Source organism: Dipteris shenzhenensis, chromosome 1 (assembly GCF_047967505.1).
Source record: "Dipteris shenzhenensis isolate YYH24624 ecotype China chromosome 1, Dip_SZ_1.0, whole genome shotgun sequence".
Classification (NCBI taxonomy): Eukaryota; Viridiplantae; Streptophyta; class Polypodiopsida; order Gleicheniales; family Dipteridaceae; genus Dipteris; species Dipteris shenzhenensis.
In genome coordinates, this window is record NC_141596.1 from 1,975,000 (window position 1) to 1,997,038 (window position 22,039).

Consider the following 22,039-nt stretch of genomic DNA (forward strand, 5'->3'; position numbering starts at 1 on the left):
GTATCACTGTCATTATTTTTCTTGTAATATTATCCTGCTTATTCCAATTTAAGATTGTGACCTTTATATACATGTCAATACGTTGAAAATATGATTTTTTTAGAATTACCTTTCAATTTGTCACATAGAAAGAGTCAAATCATGGATATGCTCACTTTGGAACTCTTTGCACCTCTCTACACCATGATCTAAACTTCCAAACCAAATTGTTTTGCCTTTGATTTGTCCCTTTCTTTGGGAAAGTATAGCAAGGTAGAAGAGTATGAGGAGGCTCCCAATACACCCCAATTGAAAAAACCATTGCACTCAGATAATGATTTCATAAACTATGCTAAATTGAAATGAAAATTAATTCATTGAAAAAGTATGGGTATATTGGTTTTATGATAAACTAGAGTGACTAATTGAAACATGAAATTGAATTAAAATTGTCAATACTTTTCCTGCAATAATCTCAGACCGGGGTTGCAAACTTGTTTAATAAAACTTAAAGGGTTTTGAGCCTGCATAAGCTTGGATACTGTCAAAAGCCACTTTTGCTCTCATAAGATGAACTGGTAAAAGGTCCCAGATTGCTAGCAATCTAATGTGATAACCACTAGTGCACACTTCATGTTTATACCCAAATCTGTTATCAAATGGACTGGTTATTTCATGGCAGACTTTAGTCCCAGCTGATGCTTGTCTGCAGGAGATAGACCTACATCAACTAAGCAATACAGATCTCCCCGTCTCTGTTTTCCAAGTGGAATATTGAGTCTGCTCCATGCCCCCCACCCATTATAAGAACAAAGTTAGTAGCTGAAGAAGGAAAACTAAGATTACAGGACATGCATTTAGAGGCAGCTGTGAAATCATTGGCCTTACCTTCTTTCGTCTACTTGTGAATAGTCAATGTCTGCAAATATAGTCGCTTCTTTATGATCCGTCGTGGACAATATTTCCCCAAACTAGTCCATGACATTAATCGCCCATGTGAGAAGTTTTGGCACTACTCCTTAATGCAATACATCAAGTCGCAAACATCTTTCTAATGACATTGCTAGAATGATATATCTATTCAATTGATCAATCAACAAATAGGAAATGAGGAAGGAAATAAAGACAAAATGCATACCGGCCCTACAACTGTAGAGTGACCCCATGCAACATACCCAGCAGTTGGATCTCTTGCTGGTGAGCAAGTAATCACATACAACTGCACAATTCTTAAAGTGTTAGTATGTAGAGTGCTTTCAAAATGGAGTATCCTATACCTAAGCTTTGAAGTTGCAAAAATGACTGCAGAACACGAACTACTGGCAGTCTCACCTGGTTATCAACCGCCCTGGAAATGTAAGAACCATCAGAACCAAAGGCAACCAAAGAAGCTAAAACTAGTGAGTTTTCCAAAACCAAATCAAGAATGATGTAGATTTCATCAGATATTCTAATAACATGCATTTTTACCTTGCCCTGGCTAACAGCTCCCAGTGAAGAGGCCCAGTAGTCATGTTGAAAGCTCCAGGATAACAGATCATGTGAGCACCTGCCCAAAAATCCAAAGAATGCCTCAATATACCTATAGAGAAACATCCCAAGATCCAAAATTCCACTTCACCCACAGCCCTTCATATTCCTGTCCTCTGGTACAAAGTTCGACTGGCCCCTAATCAGATTGGATCACTCGGTGAAGAGATACAAAAGAGCTTTCCTACAATTACTGGTTCCGTTAAGTGTATCCTTCCATACAACATTGAGTTCGATGGAATGTCTAGGAGAAGCCACGAACATGACTTAGAACAGATACTATGCAAAACACACAAAGACATCACCAGTTAACACACTTAGATGTACGGCAGGAATACAACATTGCTGCTGATGTCTTCTTACTTTGTAAAAACATTTGGACAATGTAACTGCATGAAAGACAGATTAGATCCAGCAAAAGAATGAGGTGTGATACACAAGGAGTCTAAAATCATTACTACAGACAGCACAGATAAAGTTGCAGTTCATGTTTGATCTCAACACAAAAAATACATGCCATGATATTGTCAGATGGCAGGTCGTGAAAGTCGACAGTTTCTAACAGACCAGCATTGTATGTCTTCAAATACAGTTCGAGTAAAAGGGAGCAAGAAAAGAACATGGATCTTGATATGTATACATGTGTATATGTATATGTAGAGATGTACACACACACACACACACACATATACATGTGTGTGTGTGTGTGTGTGTGTGTGTGTGTGTGTGTGTGTGTGTGTGTGCGCGTGTGTGTGTGCAACATACATATCCTTGCTCATAAGATAAAAATGATGTTGCAATTCATGAAAGGTGATCATATATTACATGAGCTCTTAGGCTCTCTTTCTTGGCAACAAGCCACTTGTCAATTTCTACATTACTTTCCTAATTACATGCCACTAAGGGCAACTCTGGAGTCTTCGAAGCACTTGGTCACGCGAACCGCCTCCTAGACTCTTGTTAGGCTTTATTGCGCTTAGGAAAATAACTCTTCCTAGTACCTGCAACAATTAATTAAAGCGCACCACCATGGTACCCATTAATTGTTAGCGCTTTGCATGCAAATAACACACTGTGGACTAATTCTAGTCACGGTGGGCATCCCCACTGAACACATGTGCACACATAACAGATATAAAAATGTATATTTATTCTCTGGTTGACCGAAGTCAACGCTCTTGATCCTAATTAAGGAGCTTTGACCAACGGTCGAGGCACCTTAATTATAGTCAAGTCTCTCCAACCGAAGTTGGCACAACTCTCCAACTGAAGTTGGCACATCTTGGTTAACCACAGTTAACCTTCTTAGGTTTACTGCCCTTTTTACCCTCCCTTTGAGTCGAGTTTTCCTGCTGTTTGCTGCTCTCTCGTTGTTGCTTGTCTCATACTTCCGTTCATAGTTGTTGCTCTGTACCTGTGAATTACTCTGAAACATACAACGGGTCAGGATGACCCTGTTCATGCCTCGCACGTGGCACAGTTGGTCTTTGAGTGATGCATGAGGGATTTGAAGATACAAGGATTGGAAGGATCCTGTCCCTACAGTAGGCATCATGGTAAAGGTTGATGAGATTGTGGATCCATTAGGATATATGCCAAAAATGCAATTATCACAGGATGCCAGTTGCAACCAACGTCAGGAATTGGCTGACGCGAAAAATGGGAGGATGCTTTGTTCAAAAGATACACTATGCAGCTAGGGGGTTTTGGAAGTAATTATGACACATGAACAGCATAAGCAAATGCTTTTGGAGCACTCTCTTCTCTTTTATGGGCAGAAGATGGTACATGTTTTAGACGATCTTTTTACGAGCACAAGCATTGCTTTTCTTCAATCAACTAATCATAAATTGTTGCCAAGGCAACCCAATTGTCGCTTCACACTTGTCATCACAACAAGTACCTTCTTCCAAAGGTTATAAAGCACCCCCCCATGAGAGGATTTTCCCAACACTCCTCTAGGGAGGATTACCACGATTCCAATGACTGCGTTAGAGCGAGGCGGTGGTTCGAGCGAGGACTTTTGTAAATTTTGACATTCTACTATGATTGTTTATGTTCAAAAGTAGCATGCACTGCTTACTTTTACGGTTGTTGTCCTACCCATGGTATTGAGTGATTGGTTATCTTACATAAAAACAACAATTTTAAAAAGTAATGTTTGGCGATGCTTTTTCAAGAGTCAAGGAAGGACGGGTGGAAGAAAGTACAAGACAATTTTTTCATCTGCCATTGCCATTTTCAAGGCAAAAAATTTTAGGAGGAGAAGCCTTTCAAGAGACCGCGATATCGCGGCCTTCTGGAAGGCTACTCTTGCCAATCTTATTGTGGCCATAACTTGGGCGACAGGACTTCGAATATGGTCATGTTTGATATCGTGGCCTCCAGGAAGGCTCCTCCTGCCAATTTTATTTTGGCCATAACTTAGGCAACAAGACTTCGAATATGGTCATGTTTGTAGTCAAAACGATTTGAATGGAGCCATTTCTCATGTTAGTGTGTCAAAATTCTACAACTTTTAGAAAGTTTTGTACTTATCTTTGTTTCATCAGAGCTAGACCTTATCAAACTCTATATTTTCTTCTTATGACCATGGATTTTTCTCATATAGAGTTTGTGGGTCCTTGGTTTCCTCCCTCCATCCTAGAGGTGTATGGTCATATGAAGGTGATCCATATTTAGTTAGCATCATGGTCACAAGGTAATCAATAATTTATAAGCTCCATAGTTTAAACATTTTACTCATGTGATCATTTTGTGTACAAAATGGATTCAATCATATGGGTAGCATAAAAATCGATGAGCTACAAATAGTTGTTTGTGGCGGATTTTACTAGGAGGAGCTTTGTTTGTATGTAGCTCCACATATAGAAAAAACCCTTCAACTCATGTGCTACCTTACATAATTTTGACCGACCTTCCCCAAGTGTAGACATTGTAGCATTTTCCCTTTTGTATCCATTGAAAGATTGCTAGCTTGCATGCATTTAAGATATATCCAATAAGAAATTTTCTCTTTGTATGTTGCCAAGAATTTTTCCTTTAATATTCATTGAATGATTGCTCACTTGCATGGATTTATGATTTATCCAATAATAGTTTTTATCTTTGTAAGTTGCCAAGAATCATACAAAAAATAAGTTAAAACAATCTCTAAATAGTGTCATGCAGATTCAACAATTTTTAGTAAAAATTGATTGCTACTATAGTTTTAGACAAAGTTCCTTATGAGCATGGCTCGAACTGTAGGCTCGCTTGAATGCAGTCGCTCGATGTTTCGACTTACTCTCCTCTGGGGGAATGCGAGAGAAATTGGAGAGTACATGCCTTAGTGCCTCAAAGAGGAGAAACAAGCTCTCTAATGCTCAGATAGAGAGACTTATTTTGTAGAAATAACTTGTGTGCATCATGCACAAGTTTCAAAACCTTGCAGGTCCCATGCATGTAATATACTCTATAATATGTTTGAAATTTGAATCATAACACTTGGCAAGCCACTAGGACCCTGGTCTACCATCCTATAGGTATTGATTTTATCTATGTTTGCAAACCAATCCTGATATGATTGATGTCTTCAAAACTCCCAACTATTGATCGCACGATGCAAGAGTTGTAGACTAGGGCAAGCAATGGAAGCTCAGGAAATGAAGTGCTGGAGTCAAATACGGACTGCTGTAATGAATTGCTGCAATGCTGAAATGAGTACAAAGTACACCCTATATGATGACACCTTAGGACAGGGAGTCCTAGTAGTACTAACTGTACTAAATTGTACATGACCTAACTGTACCAAGTGTTCTAACTACCTACAAGGCACATACCAAGGAATGGATGGCACCTATAGATAGCCCATAGAATGGTCTACAAACCCGCCTCCATGGCATGGGCTGAAGTATCCTGGACATGTCTCTGAATACCTAAAGAACTAATGTCATGGTTGCACATGTTCATCCTGCAGGCATATAGCAACCTATGACTGTACAAAGCATAACACATCAAGTTACAAAAGGACTAAGTTCAAAGCTTTCTTAGAAGAGCCATCGTAAAAAGACCTGGCAAGTTGTCTTCTGTGAGAACATAAGACAACTCAATGTCACCTGCTAATAATTTCTCTATGACATAGTGATAGTGAACTTCAATATGCTTTGAGCCGACATGGAAAACTGGATTCCGTGCAATTGCCAAAGCACTCTGATTATCAGTGAAGATGACAGTAGGAGCAGTCTGACATACATGAAGATCTACAAGCAACTCCCGGAGCCAAACACACTCCACAGTAGCTGTAAAAGCTGCTCTATACTCAGCCTCACAACTAGAAGTAGCGACTGTAATTTGCATCTTGTGGAGCCAAGAGATGCATGAAGTATCAAGCATGAAACAGTTGCCACTATGTGACACGGATGTCGGAACAGTCATTCCAATCACTATCAACGAATCCATGCATGACAATTGAAGAATTGGCCTCATAGATAAGGCCCAAATGATGAGTGCCTTTGACATACTTGAAGACACGCTTCACGACCTACCAATGGTGTGTAGAGGAGCTATGCATATATCTTCTCAACTGTGAGACAGCATACTGAAGATCCGATCTGCTATGGCAATAAGTAAATCAAACAACCAACTGCCTGCTGGTAGAGATTGACATCACATGCACCACCGCCATCCTCAAATGAGAAATGAAAACCAGGCTCTAATGGTGTGGATACTGGCTTGATATCCTCAAACTGAAAACGTTGCAAAAGCTGTCCAATGTACTTGGATTGTGACATCAAAATACCCACCTCACTGCTAGCAAATTGAATGCCCTGATAATAATGCAAAGACCAAGATCAGACATAGCAAATGCCTTCTGCAAGTCAAGCTTAAAAGCTGCAATTGTCCCAGTCACAAGCATGTCATCCACATAGAGTAGTAAAATCAGTAAATCTGTCCAACTCTTACGGATGTAAAGGATAGCCTCTGTAGGGCTATTCTAAAATATAAGACTTAACAAATGAGCATGTATCCTAGAATACCAAGCCCAGGTTTATGTAACTTTCACCAAAGCTTCAAAGTTGAGGTGTCCAAACCTCTCATGCCATGAATGAGTATCTGCCATGGTAGAAGCATCAACAACATAAGCATCTGCATCTGCAAGCCCATCATCAAATTTGTAGAGTCCTCTAGTCAATGTGCGAGTTAACCCCATAGTAAAGGCATGTGTAGCATCATAGACTGCACACCTACCTAACACCATCAAAGAGAACCTGATATCCACAAGTGTCGATGGCTGAAATGGATATGAGCTTTCTGCAAATGCCTGGTACATAAGGTACATTGTCTAGAGTGACTAGACCACCAAATACAAAAGTAATGGCAACTTGCCCAATGCCTTTTACTAAATAAGATGCATTATTGGCACATGTAACGGTCCCCCCCCTTTGGTGCATTTGCAAGTGAGCTGGATTAACTTCCTGCAAGAAGTGATGGCTTGCTAGCACCACTATCAAAGAACCAGGCATCAGAAACATCAAAAACTGTCATGCAGGCATCATGAATGTCAGCAGTGTACTGCCAACTAACAAGAAAATCCCAATGCTGATCATGTGCAAAATTAGCTGACTAAGTCGATCATCTCGACTAGGAGTACCAGAAACTGCAAGACCAGACTACTACTCCTCCATTTCAGATAAGAGCGACTCTCCGTCTGAGGGCCTGACTCTGGAGCTCTTGATTGATGAGTTGGATCCTCTCAGCCACCAAACCCGCCCAACCCTTGGGTCTACTCTCGGGCTGCCCCAGAGATTGGCTATCAACTGTTGAACGTCCGCCTCTTGGAAAAGAACATCTGAAATATGAACCCCTTTTTGGGGGAGTCTACGGTGGGGCTGCTCTAAGTGCAGGATGGCTGGATAATGGTCGGACATAGTGGTGCTTGCTAAAATACCAGTGGAGCCACCGCATAGTAAAGCCCAATCCCGATGTAGAATCTATCCAGACGCTCTAGTAGTCCATCCTATCTCCGCTGGCCAAAGGAGAACCGCAGGCTACCTGGGGTCCTAGAAAACTCAGACTCTCGCCACGGGTCCCTGCCATGGATCGCAAAGATGAACTGCTACCATGTACTCCTCTCCCCTACGGGCGTCTCTACAAAAGAGGCTCCTCCATGCTTATCCGCCAAGAACTCAAGATTATTGAAGTCCCCTCCAACAATTCATGAGTCCACCTCTGGGAGGCAATCTGTGAGTTGTCACCAGAAAGCCGGGCGGTGTTGTCTGCATGCGGGTGTGTACACGCTCAAGACACCAATCTGAGTCTCCTCTACCTGAAGGCCCATCTACACTGCGTGGCTTGGAATGAGTCCGCCCTGTGCAAAAATGTATGGGGCTACCGCCTAGGATGCTCAGATGCAGACCCCTCCGCTCTTGGCCATTGTTGGGGACCAAACCTTTGAGCCCCTCCCAGGGAGAAGATGGTGACGGCATGTGATGTCTGCTGCGGAGAGAATGTGCTCCTGGATCAAGAGAAAGTCCACTGGTCCACTTACTAGAGCCTGTTGCAAATCCTAACGGAGAATCAAGTGCTGCGGCTGATTGTGCACACGGTCATGAAGGCGATGCACATTCCAACTCACTACGGTCAAACTCATGGTGAAGGGGCGGCATTGAACAAGGCTCGCCTATGATAAAGAGTAATCTTTATTAGAATTGACTTCGGTCAAAGAATGGTGAAGTTGGTTAACCAGGAATAAGTTTTATTGTTTCACTTTTGCCCTGCATTGGTAAAAAGAGAACTCTGGGGATGCCCACAAGGGACTAGAAATAGTCCAAGAACTAGGAATGCATGCATTTTGCTAACCTCTAATGGGTTAAAGTATTGGAACTTGTTTGCGCAATGTGTAGGACCCAAGAGAGTGCAAAAAGGACTCAAGATTGGGGAGAAAAGCACAAAAAGCAGGTCCCACAAGGCTCTTAAGCAAGGACAAGGGGGCACCTCTTTAAAAGAGGGCCCACAAGACTAAAAAGGCACCTAAAGCCTCCAATTAAGGAAGAAAAGTCTAAAAGCTGAGCATTTATGAAAAAGTAGCTTTTAGAAAGCATGCCCTAGCTTTTTGCTAGGCTCAATCTATAAAAGAAAGGCTTTTGGCCTCCTAGATGTATTCAAGATTGTACTCAGTTTTATGCTCTTTCAAGAGCCAGTTGTACAAATATTATTCTATTGTAATAAAGACCTTCGAGGGGTTCTAGCCCTTATTTATGGGCCCTAGTGCTGTGTTTTGCTCCTTACCCTTCTCTCCCAGCACTCTATCTAATTGGCAATTCAACTTCCACAGCTCTAGCACGTGTCGCGAGAAGGGTACGGATTTTCTAGCGCCAGGTTACACATACTACGGTCACACAGTCACTGCTATCTTCGAGAAGTAGGATGACCTACTTGCTAGAACAAAAATAGGAAGTGGTAAACTGCGGTCACTGCCACATGATTCTGATGGTACTTGATGCTAAACTGGTTGATTCACTTTCGATGATATTCTTGTGAATATGTATGGTTTGGATTGTGAACTTGTGTGATATATTCCTAATATACCACGGATTATGGATGGTTTCTTTCCTGCCAAGACTCTTTTAGAGCTACCAGGATAGATCTGGATAGTCTGCCGTAAGACAAAGTGGGTAAATAATTGAAAGGAACAGGTGTGAAAAGTATGCATGGGATGTTTGTCTGCATGCATGAAGTGTTTTTGTGTGTACTCATGATGTACCAATAGTTGTGGGTCTTGAGGGATGGCCATATGAAATTGGGTAGTACATCGAGAGAAACATATATGGGTCCTGCGAGATGGCCATATGAAAAAAAAAGGTGCACACTAACTGTATGTCTACATGTATTGAGTGCTTGTGTATGCTCATAATGTACCTCGTGCTTTGGGTCCTACAGGATGTCCATGAGAGGATAAATCATCTATGTGGGTCCTATGGGATGGCCATACAAAGCTTCCTGTCTGTCTGAGCATGTATGTCTACCGTTTGTGGAATGATGGCTGGTCGTGTTTTTGACTAACTGAGGCTATAAGCTTCCACTTGGTTTGAAACTTTTGCTGCAGGTTCTGATGGAACAAAGCGTAAAGTTCGGTGCAAACGGGGACCTTTGCAATTTTTCAAGAGGGGCTGTCACCGGGGACATGAATTTCTAAGCTTTAGGAATTTACGGCGACTACCCTAGCCTCCAACTGATTAAAACGGTTCAAAGGACACTTCAGTGCAGTTAATTCCATGGGCCAAGGCAAGGGACTGAAGGTTAGAGAGGGGTAAAAATCCCTTTCGCTAAAAATAGCTCCAGGAGCCACGTTTGGCTAGCAGGCTTGGAAAGCAAGCAGTAAAGTAGAAATTTGCTTTCAGGGCTGTTTTCGGGACCACAGAAGAACAGGGAGAGGCAAGTCCTAGGCTGGGAAAGTGCTCTAGAGCTATTCTATTACATCACTTTGCTGATTTTTGACTACCTGGACAATCCGTGGGCTGCCAGAAGTTTGTGCTAGGAGCCTCCAGATCAGTTCGTTTTCGCTGCATGCCTACTGTTCATGCCTTCCCAGAGGCCCAAATCTAATTCACACTTCTTCTAGGAGCTTTCTAGGCCAGATGCCTATCAAAATTGCACTTTTCCAGGCAGTTTGGAGCTTCCAAGCAATTCGATCTGCTTCCAGACTTGGCGATTCTGTTCCAACAAGTCTTCCAGGGTTGCTGTTGCTAATTTTCATATGCTAGGGTGATAGAGATCTTGCCAGGGAATTTCGTTTTTTCTTGCTGGCTGTTTTTCCCAAGGTTTTAAGAGCTTTCCTGTCGGTTGATTGCTTTCGGGGGGCTTTCCTGCTGCCTTAGAACCTTTAGATCCTTTTGCTTTGCGCAGCTGGCCTTTTTGTTTGCCAGGAAGAGTGAGGTGTGGTTGTTTTGCTGGCTTCTGTCTTGCTAGGGCTCCCTTGACGGGTATTCAAAGCGACCCAAGGCAGATAGGGCTGATGCTCCTGCCAAGACTCCCCTAGTGGGTATCAGAGCTGCCAGGTTAGAACCCTCAGCCAGATTCGGATGAAGGGCCGCTATGGAATGTTGCACTGGACTAGGATGCCTTTTCAGTGATTGCAGAGCATGACAGAAGTGCGTGTGATCAGATTATTCAGTTGGCTATGTGTGGACTGATGCACTGCAGTGCGATTCTTGTACTTGCATGACTTTCTGAATAAAAGATAAAGAAATACCGAAAGGGGCGCTAAGTTTAGGGCCAATCTGATGTGCGGTGCAACACGGGGGTGATCTAGATGTCGGGTGTTGTGTTCTAAGTTGATTATGCTTGCTGTGGAAAGTTCTAAGTGGCTGTAAATTGAGTATTTGCTGGCTGTTATCTGTTCACTGCCCTTTGGGAATTGTGAAGGTGCATCTACTTTTGGGGAGGAGAAGAAGAAAAAGAGATGTAACTATTGCAGGAAACTTGGGCATGATATCACTGAGTGCAGGAAGAGAATTAAGGTCTTGAGTCTACATTTGAGACCCCACCTCCAAGATATCATTCATGAGACGCATACCGGTTTTGTCTAGGAGCGTAGCATCTTGGATAGCATCTTTCCATTCTGGGAGGCAGTGGACTGGGCCGAGGAGGAGGTGCAACCGCTCACCGTTCTTCTCGATTTCGAGAAGGCATATGACAAGGTGGATTGGTCCTTCTTGGAGGGGACTATGCAGAGGCTCGGTTTCTCAGAGGGGTTTCAGCTCTTTATGCGGGCAGTTCTAGCCAAATGATCATCGGAGCTACACAAGCGAGGCCTTCCCTCTCTCCCGCTGTTATGCTCTAGCCGAGATAGCATGACCTCGGATAGATCGGTGGGCATTTTCTCTTAGATGACCAACTTTTGTAATAGTTAATGTGCGTAATTAAATGGTCAAGAGAAGTAACTGCCAAGGTCCTAGGTGAGGGCGTAATGGCATTGACTAGGTAGTTCTAATAGGGCTAGGGCCTAGGTGCATCTAAATGTGCAAATTGCCAAGGGGCAATTGGTTTTAAATGAACTCCAAGAGAGGGGTAAAAAAAAGGATGCATCTAAGAAGGGGCCTAAAATGAAGACATGTGGCCAGGAACTATCTAGGGAATTGTGGGTCTCAGGGATAAGGATGAAGGAAAATAACGATGGATGTTACGATATGATGCATCAACGATCCCTGAGAGTTGGCTGGGAGGAATAAATCAAAAGCCATCGCCCGTGATAATTAATACACGACGAGGTTAGAGATATCTTGTGAGAAACGACGTGACAGAAGAAAGTTTGTTACATTGTGGTATCAGAGCTTAGAGATCGACGAAAAAGAAGCAGCGCACTTTGATATCTATTTATTTTTGCGTTCCTAGGCAAAGCTTGCGATACCTCGTCGTTCTCCGTTTGATCAGCTTCTCTTTCGTGCTTTCAATGCCTTCGCAACGGAGCGTGTGGTCTACGTCGCATCGCTTCAATTCGCCTGCATCGACGATGTAGATACGAATGTCGACCATGCAGAAAGTCTGGACACCCCACTATTTTGAGTCCTTGACAAGCAGCGTGAACGATGGACACAGGAAGAACATGAAAAATTTTTTGAAGCTTTGAAACTCTACGGTAGAACTTGGCGACTTATTGAAGAACACGTTGGGACTAAGAGTGCTGTCCAGATTCGCAGCCATGCACAAAAGCCCTTTTCAAAGGGAGCGAGTCCCGGGAGATCTTAGCTGAGAGCGGGATAGCGGAGCAGGAGGCGACGATGAAAGGTTTTCGATCAGAGCACACGTGACGGCAGACTTGAATCCAGGAAGCATTTTTTTCCCTCTTTCGAAAAAAATTCTGAGTTGCAGTTAATTCGTTCTATACAGCAGGGATTGTCGTTTATCTTTTCTGTGTATAAGAAAAAGGGGGAAATCCATCATTTTTATTTTTTTATTTTTTTTTTTTTTTTTTTAACCCATCTTCCACTGTGAATCTATGGAAGCAGAAGGACAGAATTCAAGAGTGAATCCTAGTGAGTCTAGAGTACAGTCTACACAACAGATGTCACATCAGGAAGCACCTACATTGATTGGTAGGATTTCAATATTAGAGGATGCTTTACAGCAGATTATGAACCAGCAACTTCAAGTGAATGCTGGTCAAAATGAGATTAGGGAGATGGTGCAAGCCTTGTCGGCTAGACCGTCTAGGATTGATAAGGGCAAAGCTCTAGCTGAGCCAAAGCCCAGTGTACATTCCTTAGAGCGCGCAAGGGTCAAAGTACCTAATATCGCTAATTATAGACCAGAGAAGTACGCTGGTCGAATGACCGAGCGCAGCTCTGATGTGATCGAGGTTTGGTTGCACAAGTGGGAAGAAGCCTTCGCCATTTGTGAGATTAGATCCGATCTAAAGAAAATCCGTGAGGCCACACACCTGTTTATTGAGGCAGCGGACAGATGGTGGATAAAGCAACAGAAGGATCAAGTTGCTCCAACCATCTGGGAAGGGTTTAAAGCTGAATTCAAGAAACACTTTCTCCCACCTGATGAAGGATCCCGAGCTTGGGATGCTTATAGAAATCTTCGTCAGAGGAGTCTGTCAATGGCAGAGTACACTGACAAATTCAGGGAATGTGTTATGAAAATAACAGACCCTCTCCCTATGTCGGTTCAGTTAAAAGACTATATCTATGGACTGAACGACAAGATCAAAATGGAAGTTCGGGCTAAATATGTGACTACACTAGATGAATCTATAGCAGTAGCCCTGAACTATGAGGATGCCAGAGGCAAATCTGGTGGATTTGTGCAGGCAGGGACTCAGTATGAGCACCCGAGAAAAGGGGGATTTCAGAGGAAATGGATTTCAAAAACAAGTGTCTCGTAGCCAAGTGGCCAAACCAAGCAGGTGAAGCCGGTTGAGGGACCAGTAAAAACAAGTACCACCGTTGGGGTGAAAAGGAAAATAACTCCAATGGCAGCCCGGGCTTGGTCAAAGTCCTCATTGACCCCTGAACAAAAAGAAAAAGCTAGAAAAGAAGAATTGTGCTTCGGCTGCCTTCAGCGACATCAGTGGAAGGATTGTCCACTGAATAAAGACCGTCGCACGGCTAATATGATAATATCTGAATGCGACGTAGAAATGCAGGAGAGTCCCAATGCGGAACATATGCAGATGCAACTGGCGGGACCTTCTCAGAGGTTAGTACCTTGTTTGTTATGTGTATCTGTTGCTAAGTTAGTGACGAGTGCACCTGATAACATCCTATCTAAGCCCGCAGCAACGGGGTATACGGCCTTTAATGATACGGAGTTAATTAAAATGAAAGGGCAAGTGGCCAGTCATGATGTCATTGTGTTGTTTGACTCAGCGTCAACTCACAATGTGATTAACTCCAAGCTCGTGAAGAGGCTGAAACTAAAGACAAGTCCATCTGACTATGCGTATACAATCAGGATGGCCGATGGAAGTTCAACTGAAGTATGGGACCAAAGGGTTACCCAGTTGGAGCTTCGGATTCAGGACTATGCTGAGAAGCTTGATTTTGAAATGACCAAGCTTGCTCATGCAGATATAGCCCTGGGAATGGCGTGGCATTCTAGGAAGAATCCAGCCATTGATTGGAAAAAGCACGTATATCAATTCAAGATGAATGATGTGCTTTATGTCTTACGAGGTGAAAAAGATATACCTCAGGGACCGTTGGTTTCCGTGATGGAAATCAGAAAGGCTCAAGTAGAGTTTTTGTACCTTTGCACAGCATCGGTAGAGTCGGTGGATGAGTCTTCGACTAGCACCGATGTTACGCAAAGTGGTGAGATGGCCAAGCTGGCTAATCTTATAACAGAGGAGTTCTCTGAATGTTTTAGGGATGAACTACCTTATGGGTTACCTCCAGAGCGGAAAGTTCAACATAAGATTGAACTGATCCCGGGGGCAGAACCTGTAAATAGACCTCCCTATAGAATGAGTTTTACTGAAGAGGCGGAGGTGCATAGGCAACTGGAAGAATACCTCAAGTTGGGGCAGATTCAACCAAGTTTCTCACCTTTTGCTTCGCCAATGATATTAAAGAGGAAAAAGGATGATATGTTTCGCCTCTATATAGATTACAGAGCATTGAATAATATCACTGTTAAGCACAGGTATCCGATGGCTCGGATTGACGATTTGCTAGATGCATTACATGGAGCCGTGATTTTCAGCAAGATAGATCTTAAGTGCGGCTACCATCAGATCCGGATTAGAGCCGAGGATGTGCATAAAACCGCTTTCAGGAGCAGGTTTGGTCATTATGAGTTTTTGGTAATGCCCTTCGGACTTACCAATGCTCCAGCGACCTTCGTCATGCTTATGAACGATTTGCTACGTCCGTATATCGGAAAGTTCGTAGTACATTTTATTGACGATATCCTGATATTCAGTAAAAGTGTTACTGAACATCGTGAACACTTAAAGATAGTGTTCAGTACTTTGAGGAAAGCCAGTCTTTATGTGAATAAAAAGAAAACTATACTGTGTATGGTTAGGCTTGAGTATTTAGGGTTCATAATTACTCCACAGGGGGTAGAAATGGATCCGAAGAAAGTGGCTGCGATACTAACTTGGCCAATCCCTCAGAGTCTGACCGCGTTGCGATCATTCTTGGGATTTGTCCAGTTTTATAGAAGGCATATCAAAGGATATTCCGGAATAGTATCGATATTGACTGATCTGACCTCAGATAAAGTACCTTTTATTTGGGGACAGAATCAACAGGAAAGTTTTAACACCATAAAACAAGCTGTGGTCTCAGGACCGGTGTTAAAAATAGTTGATCCCCAGAAACCGTTGTTCCTAGAAACCGATGCAAGTGGCATTGCGGTAGGAGCAGTCCTCCTTCAAGAGGGAAGGCCAGTAGCCTTTGAAAGCAAGAAGCTTTCTCCCTCTCAAAGGAATTGGCCAACTCATGAATTGGAGTTGTATGCAGTTATCCATGCTTTGAAAACATGAGGCATTATTTGTATGGTTCAGAGTTTTATGTGGATGTGGATCATGATACTCTGAAACATTTTTGTAAACAGCCTGACTTGAGGGGCCGCCAAGCTAGGTGGGCAGAGCTCATGCAGGAGTTTAATTTGACGATTCGGTACCGAAGAGGAAAAGACAATAAGGTAGCTGATGCGTTGTCTCGCATTATGCACAACCTGAGTTTCACGGTATTAGAGAGTGCTCTAATGACCGAGATCAGAGAAACTCAGAAGGTGGATGAGTTTGTCCAGAGCTTATGGCCTAAGGCTCATGTATTAAAACCCGGGGAAAATGAAAAGGATGACCTGGCATCCAAAAAAGGCCAAACTTATGCAAGATATACCATAAGAGATGGTATGCTAGTTAGAAATGGCAAGGTTGTAGTACCTGGTCAGAATGATCTCAGGCATTCGACAGTGCCATGATAGCCCGTGTGCGGGACATCCAGGAGTCGAGAAGACATATGATCTCGTGAAGCGAGATTTCTTTTGGCCAAAGATGAAAAAGCATATTCATGAATATGTGACACGGTGTTTCTCGTGTCAGGTAAGTAAGGCCGAGCGGGTGAAGCCACCCAGACTTTTACAGCCCTTGGAAATACCACTAAGTAAGTGGGAGAGCATTTCCATGGACTTTATTGTAGGGCTACCTGCAACACAAGGAGGGTATAATTCTATCCTTGTGGTGGTTGATCGTCTAACCAAGATGGCTCACTTCATTCCGACTAGAGAGTCTGTTAGTGCCCCGCAAGTGGCGGATTTGTTTATAAGACATATATTTCGTCTGCATGGATTGCCTAGATCCATAGTGTCAGACAGAGATGTCAGATTTACCGGTCATTTTTGGACAGCGGTATTTGAGACACTAAGGACTGAGTTAGGAATGAGTAGTGGGGATCATCCTGAGACGGATGGTCAGACGGAGAGAGTCAACCAGACTTTAGAGGATATGCTGAGAGCATATGTGTCATTGAGGCAACATACATGGGACAAGTGGTTGCCATTGTTGGAGTTTGCCTACAATGATAGGAAGCATTCATCTACCGGGTTCAGTCCGTTTGAGCTGAACTATGGTTATAGACCAGCCAATCCGACTATAGTTGGAGTACCTCAGAAAGTGCCTAGTGCCGCGAACTTTGTAGTTCAGATGCGGGAGATGCTAGCACTTGCGAGAGCTAATATCCGCCAGGCTATGGATAGAGCCAAGGTGTATGCGGATGAAAATCGGTCTATAAGAGTATTTGAAGAAGGAGAAAAAGTTTTTCTCAGAATTCCTTCGCACTCGAAGTCGTCGACTTCAGGAGAGTGTGCTAAGTTATCACCTCGATACTGTGGGCCGTGGTTAATTCTAAAGAGAATAGGCAGTGTAGCCTATAAATTAGAATTGCCACAGGGGTGTAAGGTGCACCCGGTTTTTCATGTTTCGCGCTTAAAGAAATTTTTGCATACAGGTGACTCACTAATCGAAGGTGTGGTTTTGTTTCAGGAGATAGAGGATATTGCAAGGCGCAAACCAACAACAATCCTCGACCGAGGAACAATGCAAATACGAAATCGGAAGATACCCACGGTGTTGGTTGCATGGCATGGTCAGCCTCTATCGGAAGCTACCTCGGAATCCGTATACCAGTTACGGAGAGCGTTCCCAGATTTCATCATCGAGGACGCTGATGCTTGAAGAGGGAAGGAATGTTATGCTCTAGCCGAGATAGCATGACCTCGGATAGATCGGTGGGCATTTTCTCTTAGATGACCAACTTTTGTAATAGTTAATGTGCGTAATTAAATGGTCAAGAGAAGTAACTGCCAAGGTCCTAGGTGAGGGCGTAATGGCATTGACTAGGTAGTTCTAATAGGGCTAGGGCCTAGGTGCATCTAAATGTGCAAATTGCCAAGGGGCAATTGGTTTTAAATGAACTCCAAGAGAGGGGTAAAAAAAAGGATGCATCTAAGAAGGGGCCTAAAATGAAGACATGTGGCCAGGAACTATCTAGGGAATTGTGGGTCTCAGGGATAAGGATGAAGGAAAATAACGATGGATGTTACGATATGATGCATCAACGATCCCTGAGAGTTGGCTGGGAGGAATAAATCAAAAGCCATCGCCCGTGATAATTAATACACGACGAGGTTAGAGATATCTTGTGAGAAACGACGTGACAGAAGAAAGTTTGTTACACCCGCTCACTGAGCCCCTTATCTTTTCCTTTCTGTGGCAGAGGCCTTAGGTTACTTTCTGCACTCCCAGACTCTTGGTATTATAGGGTTGCGGCTTCCGATCAGACAAGAGGAGGAGCTCCTTGACTCTGAGTTCGCAGATGACACTGCGCTATATGTGGATGGCTCTGTGATGAGCCTGGAGAGGGTCAGAGGAGCCTTAGCCATTTATTGTGAGGCTTCCAGAGCTCGCATAAATTGGACCACATCTTCATACGCTCGAAGGACCCCCAGGAGGCTCGAGATTGGGGAGCTGATTTTGGCTTTCGTTGGATCCCGAGAGGAGAGACAGTGCGTTACCTGGGCTGCCAAGTAGGCATTGACATTTCGACAGAGCAGCAATTCAGCCTGGTCCTAGAGAGAGTCAAACAAAAGCTCTTATACTGGAGCTCTGCCAAGCTCTCGCTTGCGGGTCGTGCACTAGTGGTGAACCAGGCACTCTTAGCCACAGCCTGGTACATCACTTCATGTTGGTGTTTTCATCGGGGTTTTATGGGGCAGCTACGACGCCTAGTACGAAACTTCCTCTGGTCAGGATCGGACTGCACGTGCAACACTAGAGCCAGGGTGGCCTAGCAGTCAGTGATCTTGCCACAGACGCAGGGGGCACTTGGCATTATTGACCCAGAGATGCAGAGTAGAGCCCTCTTGGGCAAGGTGGTGGTGAGAGGCCTTACTCCGGGTGCAGAACCCTGGAAGCTGCTACTCCAACAGGGGCTTCTTGGGAACACACACCTCGCACTGGGGGGCAATGGCAACAATCTTACAGGTGGATCTTCTCCGAGGCTCCCTTGACAAGGAGGGGCTCTTCGTTGATGCGGAGTCTCTACAGAGTGTGGCAGAGATTGGCAGGAGGACTCATACGAGCTAGACCGTCTTGCAGAGAGGAGTTTGAGAGGTAGCCTTTGATTTGGCACCCAGATGTCAGAGACCTCGAGGGGGGCGCATGCTAGGGCAGCAGACTCATATCGGTTGGGCACAATGGAACAAGGGACCAACATAATCCTTTGGGACATGGAGATGACTTCCTAGAGAGACAGAGGCCCACAGATAGGCCCTCCCCTACCTCCGCCGAGGAGCAGGTATCAGGATGCAAGAGATTGAGGAGGCGATCCCGAACTCCTAGTGGGAGGTACTACAAAGCCCCTGGACCCCCCATTCTTGGTCAGGACAGTTCTCGCGAACAAGGCACTGCTCCAGATCCGCTTCTTTCAGGAGTCTCTTGGTTCCCCCGGTCTCGTTTCTATTGGGCGGGAAAAGGAGGCTCATTGCATGCCGAGTTGGAGTTGGAGGAGGAGACAGAGGTGGACTTAGAGGACCTAGAGTGGCAGAGGATCAGGATTGTGGATCGCTTGGGCAAGACTTGGTACATCGATCCCTCCGTCATCTTATTGACTCCAGAGGGAGCGGTTTGGCGCCTTTAGATTTGGGAGGGCAGACTCTTGTGCGACCTCCAGTGGGACCCAGGGGAGTGATCTTGGGCTGCCTACATAGGGCATTCGCACCAGATCAAGGAGGTCTCCTTCTCGTATACCACTCGCATTGGGTGTCATCTACAGCTGGAGCCAACAGCACGGTCCCCTTCGAGAGAGCGCCACTGGCTTGAGCAGGATGTCCGACGAGAGGTCATAGGCTGATTTTGGCCCCGCCTATGGAGGAGTTTACGCCCGCAGAAGATCTCTTACTTCTTCTGGCTGTTGGCGCATGGAGTCTGCTCATCAGCCCCTGGCTAGAGCAGATGCGGATTGATGGCAGATGCACTGGTTATGGGGATGGAGTTCTGGAGACCATCCCACACTGTCTTTGGAGTTGCCTCATTGCACAGCGGATCTGGTTGGCGGTCCTCAGTATTGTTGCTCGCATATAGAGGATGAGCAGGGATTTCACATGGGGGATGGCGGCCTAGCTCACGGAGGGAGGCCACGCCTTTGCGATCAATCTTGTCAGCCGGCTTATAGGAATGGACAACAAGTTTCTCGAATTGAGATCCATGATGCAATTCAGCCCACCCGATCACGCCCACCAGCTCTCCCGAAGGATGGAGTTTGGGAGACCGTCTCTAGCATCACCGCTTGGAACGTATGGGTGGCCAAATGTAGCAGGGTGATGGGGGGCCAGTCAATCCCTCCGACGGCTACTTTAGTAGCCATCGGGTAGTATATCATCTTCACATTGCGCACCATTTGGGAGCACGGTACTCCAAGCTCGAGAGCGACCATCGAGAGACGGGAGCGTTTCTACCAACCATGGCTGGCAGAGTTTTCTACACCCTTTCCGCAAGGGGTATTCATTGGGCATATAGACCACCAACATGGTTGCTAGCTCATGTTTCGGACTCTTTGTAGGCGATAAGCCGTGAGATCCGAAAATGGATGGTTGTTATTGTAGCCGGTAACCAGCTCGTTTCTTTATTCTCATCGACAACTCCTATTGGAAGTTGGTTGTATGGTTTTTTCAAGCATTAATAGAATTTACTTCTTCTTGCAAAAAGATTACTCTTTATTTTCTTAAGAGAAGTCCCAAATGGTGACATCCCCTCAGCTTCTAAAGAGTTGTTCCAACTTCTGGATACAACTGTAAAACTTGAGGATACTCCGAGAAGAATTCCTCATCTACCCACTTGGCATGAAGTACCGAATAATTCTTAAACTTGACAAGGTATCTACGGATAAAACCTTGCCTCTAGGTCATTTCTTCTCTGTATGATATACAAATTGTTCTGGTTGGAGGATCTCCTCCATCTCTTCTACCCCAGGTGACTCTTCTTGAACTGGTTCTATGGGTTTTGGTCCTTGATACTTCTTAGAAGACTCGTATGAAAAGCATTGTGAATCTTCCAAGTTAGCTCTAGTCAAAATCAACTTCATTTATGGCCTCATTGTCATGACAAGAGAAATCACTAATATGTGATTAGTAGACATTAAAACATTATTATATATTATACGCCAATGGTGTAACATGTATATGTATTTACGATGGACACCAACCGATTTGTTATGGCGGTGGATCATCTCAGTAGATAGGACTAGTTGAGTTGGAGCCACTGCTTCAGACGGCATTGAATTTGGGCATGTGATACTTATTCTATTAATAAAAATGTGTACACACGTGTCTAGGTCCTAGGGACAATAGGAAGGGAAGGGTGCATTAAGGTGCATTGAATGGTAGATGCATGGGTCATAGGCTAAGGGTAGGTGTAAATGGAAAGATGGAACTTGATTGATCTCAAGGGATATTAATGAAAGGATATCACCCTTTCATTGTGACTCTCACGTAGCATTCTTCATTCACATTACATTCATCCGCCATCTCACACACACCTTGCATGTAGGTCGAACATAGAAACAAGTTGAAACCAGCCTCTAGTCACTCAGAGGGCAGTGGAACTAAACCTTTAATCACTTCAGCACTTATTTACAGCTCACAAAGCATATATCACAACCATTAACCATTGCATGATCACCATTTGGCATTTACCCATTTGTTCACAAACAAAACCACTGAAAAAGGGATGGACGCTACAATGCCCCTGCTCAACAAACATAGACAAGTGCACCCGATTGGCCCCAAACACCATGGCGCCCCTTTCGGTATTTCTTTATATTTCACAGTGAAATGATTACAAGTTGCATCTGGGAGACCTTCCCTGCAACTGAGCATGCAGCCCTAATTCACTGAGCCTTCGCAAGGCTTTCAAGCATAGAACACCATCACATAAGTGCACTTAACCCATAGGCTCAATCCAAAGGCATTCTCTTTTCTGAGTGCAATTCCATTGGCTGTCTAGATGCAATCACACTGCACCCCAGCTGCACTCTCTTTGAGTGGTTTCCAAATGGTATTCACAAAGCTTTTCAAAGCTCCAAAATAAAATCGGCAAAGTACCCAACCAAAGAATGACTCATGTAGCACTGCCTAAGCACCTGTGAACCAAGAAAGAGACGGCACACGAGGCCAACCAATAGCTTATGGCAAAAAGAAATTGCAGCAGTAAAATCACAACTCACCAAGCCCTGAAAACTCGAACCAAGTCCTCAATCGCCAAGAGGACATTGTAGCCCAATTGCATTCTCAGCCAAAGAGGAGTGCAAAGGCATGAAGAAAGAGCATTTACAAAAGACGACCAGCAAGAATTCCACTGAAAAATGCGAAAAGAAGCACTTCTGTCGCGAAGAAGTGAGTTCTTGGGCTCAAAAGAAGCGTGCTTCAAAGAGGAATGCATTGAGAAGGTTTTGGAGAAGTTTCATCGCCGGAAAGTCCTCCAAAACTGAGAAAAACCAGTCAACCAGCGCATGGGACTACTCGAAATTCAAGAGAA

General features: G+C 44.2%; 1 protein-coding gene across 1 annotated transcript in view; it reads right to left on the bottom strand.

Annotated features, from left to right (window-relative positions):
• Positions 1 to 374: 374 nt before the first annotated feature.
• LOC147905240 (Nitrilase/cyanide hydratase and apolipoprotein N-acyltransferase family protein) overlaps positions 375 to 22,039 on the bottom strand; it is a 49,510-nt gene continuing 27,845 nt past the window's right edge. The window contains exons 6-10 of the mRNA XM_087395134.1: positions 1,450 to 1,528; positions 1,312 to 1,327; positions 1,118 to 1,198; positions 868 to 950; positions 375 to 759 (exon numbers count right to left, since the gene is read on the bottom strand). Coding sequence (XP_087251260.1) covers positions 648 to 759; positions 868 to 950; positions 1,118 to 1,198; positions 1,312 to 1,327; positions 1,450 to 1,528 — 371 coding nt within the window. The 3' untranslated portion in view covers positions 375 to 647. The remainder of the gene's footprint in view (positions 760 to 867; positions 951 to 1,117; positions 1,199 to 1,311; positions 1,328 to 1,449; positions 1,529 to 22,039) is intronic.